This window comes from Nanorana parkeri, unplaced genomic scaffold (assembly GCF_000935625.1).
Source record: "Nanorana parkeri isolate BGI_ZX_2015 unplaced genomic scaffold, ASM93562v1 scaffold570, whole genome shotgun sequence".
Taxonomy (NCBI): Eukaryota; Metazoa; Chordata; class Amphibia; order Anura; family Dicroglossidae; genus Nanorana; species Nanorana parkeri.
The window spans coordinates 667,332-672,769 of record NW_017306838.1 but is presented as its reverse complement, the minus strand read 5'-3'; the positions used below and the strand labels follow the sequence as shown (position 1 = coordinate 672,769).

The 5,438-nt window shown below is 40.5% G+C and overlaps 1 protein-coding gene across 1 annotated transcript in view; it reads left to right on the top strand.

The window, feature by feature from the left end:
* TXNDC11 (thioredoxin domain containing 11) overlaps positions 1-5,438 on the top strand; it is a 66,461-nt gene that overhangs the window by 47,118 nt on the left and 13,905 nt on the right. The window contains exon 7 of the mRNA XM_018562290.1: positions 2,275-3,001. Within this exon, the coding sequence (XP_018417792.1) occupies positions 2,275-3,001 (727 nt within the window). The remainder of the gene's footprint in view (positions 1-2,274; positions 3,002-5,438) is intronic.

Sequence of the window (5,438 nt, the reverse complement as noted above, 5' to 3'; positions counted from 1 at the left end):
TTGAAAACGGTTGTTGATTTGACTCCATTAAACTGACAAACTCAGGAGTCAATTCTTAAAAATGCATTCAAGTACCTCAACGATTAACAAAAATATTTCTTATTTCAGCTGTAGATCCTCAAATCATCTCTGAATTGGTACTGACACTATCCTTCCTTCTGGAGGGTGGCTACTTTTGTTCCTCATGGTCCCTGTGTGTGTTGTAAATTAGCTACCACTTCAAGCTCAGTCCTGTGATGGACTACAATCTCCATACAAATTAGTAAACTAAATGTGAGGATGTAGTCCTTGAGGGCTTGTTCACACCAAATGCAGACCAGATCTGCATGAGTTTCTGCACACGCAGTGCAGTGGGTTGTGCCGCGTTTTAAATGCGTTTTGGGCCTTTCTGGTATTAAAAAATATATATTTTTTTTAGTTTAAAATGGGCTTTTAGTGCGTTCCAGGGCCTTTGCATGCGATTTTTTATGGTTTTGCATGCGTTCCAGAGCAGGTAAAATAGGGCTTACTGCAGTTTTTTTACATGCTCTGGAACAGAATGCTGCGGTGTGAACTAGAGCCCAAAATACCATTGGAATACATTGGACGCAGTTTTGATCCGGTCTGTAACTGCTCTGCTCCTGGAACGCGCTTGGTGTGAACAAGACCTCATGGGAGCAAGCTTGGAGCAGTGGCTACTTTACAACACACACAGGGACCATGGGGAACAAAAGTAGTCACCCTCCAGAAGGACAGTGTCGGCACCAATTGAGAGATTTGAGGATCTACAGCCGAGTGATACACAAATAAGATAAATTTTTGGTAATAGTTAATGCACTTGAATGTATTTTTGAGATTTAACTGCTGAGTTTAGTGTCACTTTAACTATTAGAAAATAAAATGAATGTTCTGAAAATAGAATTAAATTCTACTGGTGTACGGCCAGCTTAATAGCACTCTGTACACTGCCCACTAATGAAAGTATTTGTATAATTTACTAACTGATTGTGAAACCTTCCATCTATCATCAGTCTACCTGTAGAAATCTGGGGTGAAAGCTTTCATTTGCAGAGAGGTGCAGGATCAGACAAATAACTGGAGGCCTTGTGATAGTAAAGTGGGTAACCCCCCCCTTCTAACTTTGATATTACAGAAAGTTGTGCTTATTAAAGTACTTTTTAGTTGAGTGCTTCTAACACGCTTCTTTACCTTGAATAAAAAAATAACTTTTCTTTGTTTTCAAGGAGGGAACATTTTGTTACAGCTGCAGAATCTTTTGTAAGCTTCAGGGGATATACAGAGCATATTCATAGTGTGATTACTCAACATGTTTACTAGCTCATGTGAGAACTCGATTCATGAACTGTAGTAGCCTTTGCTCTATTTTGTCTGTACAATGATGCTGCTTGTCAGCCTGAATCCTAAGCACTTTGTTTCCATTTGCAATTTCAGTTCCATGGAGTCTAGTAATTAAAATATGAATGCTAGTCAGCCGTTGTGTATAATTTGTGGTGTTGGTTGTGCGGTATTTTCTTTGTTTTATAGTATTTATCAGGATTCAATTAAGTTCTCTATTTGATGCTTAAAATTCATCCTGTATTTTTCTAAACCTTTGATTGAAAAAGTTTTTGCCAAAGGTGTAAGAATAGGGGTAGGTACAGAATACTAAATTTGTACTCAAGGCAAACCGCTAATACACAGATGAAATCTATATAAAGGAGCCGGTTTAAATGTAACAGTATTTGTATTTTTTTCTATCCAGTTCTGAAATGTACACTGCACAGCCAAGGCTGAGACCACTTTCTTTGGTACAGTTAAATTGTAGAAAGAATGCAGTTCTATCCTCTATTCAGACCCAGCCTGTTAAATGCACAATGAAGGAGCAGCAGCGGACTGATGGGGTCATCTCCTATTTTACTACTCTCTTCTCCTATCAGCTTTTGCCTTATCAGCATGCAACTCATCTGATTGGTTGCGAGTGAGGATCTCCATCTCTGATTGGTTCCCAGTGATGATGTCCACCTCCTAAGTGCTGCTGTATACAAGATTGCAAGAGGCAGATATGAAGTCAAATTCAAATGCTTACACTAGTCTAATTTAAAAAAATCAATGAAATAATGTTTTATACCTAGCGGCCTTGATTTGTCTTTTATATCTGCCTGAACTTTATCATGTATGTTTAATTTTAAAATCCCTGGAAATGTATTCTAAAGAGGATTGTGCCCTAAGATATTTCATTTTTAGTTTTTAGCAGAAGAATTCTAACTGCTGTTTACATGTCTTTACCTTTCATAGATCATGGAAGTTGCTCTGAATTACAACAATTGCACTGAAAACTGCTTTACTCAACCTACCCTTCAAGAAACTATAGATCCCATGTTAAAGTCATTCAAATTATTTTCATGTTGTAACACTGTCGTCCTTCCACAGTGGCACTTTTTAGCCCAAGTTCACAATGTGTGTGAGCTATGTGTTAATCAAACCAGAGGAGTCATCCTAAGTCGAGTTGGCACTCACCACTGTAACTTCCAGGACATTGGAGCAGCCTTAGATTCTTTCTACCTCAAAGAACAATACTTCCTTGGCTTTATGTCTAGGATGAGAGAATGCACCAACTTTCTTAGTACATACAGTCCCTATTACCACTATACTGCATGTTGTCAGACAATTAATAGAGGACTTATTGATTCAGCTTCCAGTGCGGAGAATGTGCCTTTTGCACTTTCTTCCCTTGGGAAGAACCAAAGTCAGAAATCTCTAACAGTAATGCCTCACATTGAGGAGAAGAGACAAGTTACTCCGGGCTATCATATCAGCAATGGGGACATTGCTGGCCTTAGGTGCAGGACCAACAAGACCTTAAATATGTACCTTTTGGATTCCAATATATCCTGGTTATATGCACAGAGACTGGGAGCTTCTGGATCCGACCGGGAAAAGAAGTTTGCTGCTATCATTGATGTGAAGGAGGAAATTCATTATATCATAGATCAAAGTCAACCTCTCATCAGACCTACTCTAGGTAAGTAATTATGGGTTTGTGTGTGAATTAGGGGATGTGCTGATGAGCTGAATTTTTAAACTCTTGGTAGTGAAGGCAGGCTTCAGCCAAGCCGATATTTAGTTTCTGAGTCAGGGGAGGGGAGTTGGCTTCTTGCATCCCTGAAGCAATTTTCTTTAGCGTTGACATCTTAGTCCAAGAGAGGGAAATTTCAATGGTTGACAAAGTGCGTGTATGTAGGGATTTATGTAGTGTTGGCCATTAAATTATGGGTTACAGTTGGGTGAAGTTTTAGGAGTAAGTATTAGTGTAAAGAGTATCTAAACCCAAGAACAAAAATGTACCAGCTTACCGGCCCTTAGATTATACTGTGTCTTTGGAGGAGCAGCGTCATCACCCTAGAACAGGAAGTGTGTTAGGACTAAACAAAACTCCTCCCTCTCCTCATCTCCATACTGGAGGGAGAGGTGGTTTGCAGTCCACAGAGAGAACTGGTCAGGCATGATAAAAGATAACAACAGTGCCCACGTGCCCACAGAGGCACATGTATAGGAAGATATAGTTTAACTGATTTGCTGGCAGAATCAACTGGTATTTTTTTTTTGCACTTTGCAAGACATTTAAACCCTCACAGAGGTTTATTTTCTAGTGTTATGGTAACTGGTTTCAGAGTTATTTTAAGAGGCAGTGAAAGGCAATATGTTGAGTTGATCAGTGAATTGAATTGATCTATTTATTAATTTTTTTTGCTTTAGAAGGTACTTTGGAGTAAGTAATCGTCAAATTTCACAACAGAGACTCTGAGGTTCAGTTACAGAACTATGGGGTAAGGGTCATGGGAGGACATATACTAACCTCCTCCCATGACCCAAAGCTCAGTTCGCGGTATATTGAGACCGCCGCAGCCGGGACGGATCCCGACATTACTGTCGAGATCCACCCAGCTGCGTGATTGACAGCTGGCTCTGCCTATCTAGAGGCAGAGCCAGCTGTACCCTCCCCGTCCGTACCACCAGTCAGCGCTGGAGAATCTTAGCGGGGGGGATCCCTGCAGGGAGCCCGTGAGTGACAGTCACGGCTCTCTGCAGGGACATGATCGAGAAGTGAGTGAGCAACGGTATGTGTTCGCTCACTTCCCGATCTATTGAGCCGATGTGTGACGGTTTAATTGTCACATAACGGCTCGAACTATGAGGTTGAGTAAAAATAACTCTCCTCATAGTTCTCCTTTTTTAAAGCACCTGCGCTTTGCTTATACTAGAAGGCTGGCAAGCTGCCAAGTCCCTGCTGCCTGAGGAAGCAAGGTGAGATGAGCTGGGATTTCAATGCTTCTGTTGATGTATTACTCTAGTGCCTGCAGTGAGGACTTTCAAATGCATAATTGCTGCTTGGTAATACTCATAACCTGGCCACAGGTTCTTTTTAAAGTGTTTAGGGGCTTATGTTTCCATCCGGATGGTTAAACAATCTTTCCAATTTGGTGCCCTGAAAACTTCAGAGAAATTATAATAGTAGTATAATGCTGTTCAGTTCAGTTTTGTTGGCAGTTTTTAAACTGCCCATCAGCTTTTAACTACAGCAGTCTCTCGTGCGTGATTTTTGTTTCACAGTTTTGAGTGACCAAATAGAAGCATTTCAACTGGCATGGAAATCGATCAAAACTGCTTTCTGACCCACTACTGTGGTGGGGATTAGTTTTCTCTTTAATTTAGATGTTTGGTTGTTCAAAACTAGGTACCGAAAGCATAAATGGTGGATTTCTGTTGCATAAAAGGTGATGAAAAGCTCAGAAACTGAAATATGTAGGTGAAATTGCTAATTGTAACTTGTAAATCATCCTCTACATCCCACAAATTGGATAAGATTAGCTGGCTACGGAATCTACTGGAAATATAGGAAATGTAGCTTCACATTTTGCAGCTTCCAGGGGAAGGGAAGATGCTCAGCAGGTCGATGAAAAACAATCCAGAGAGGAGATTAACCAGTTATGGACCTTGAGCTTACAAGGTACACCCTAAAAAGCCTGCAGTTAAGTTTTAAAAGGTCAAACTGTTCATTTTAATTTTTACACTATTGAGATGGTTTACTAACAAAGTTCTCATAGTAACATTGTAAAGATGGCCATACACTATGCACATTTCGACCGCTTCTTCCGGAACCACCTGAAATTTGCACGGTGGCTACTGCTGTCGACACCCTTTCGGCCGGTGTTCCATCACTTCTCCAGACCCGTGAGATTTCTGGACTTCTCGGGTGTGTGAAAGCAGTCCAGACATCTCACAGGCTACTGCCCATTAGATTTCTGGACTTCCTTCTGATCAAAGGATGCCGGTGTTCTATAATTTCTTCGGACCCCGTGAGATTTCTGGACATTTTACTGCCTAATTTCTTGGCATATAATGATAGATGGATATCTGAGAGAGACAGATAAAGATATGTTTATAGATTTATATATATA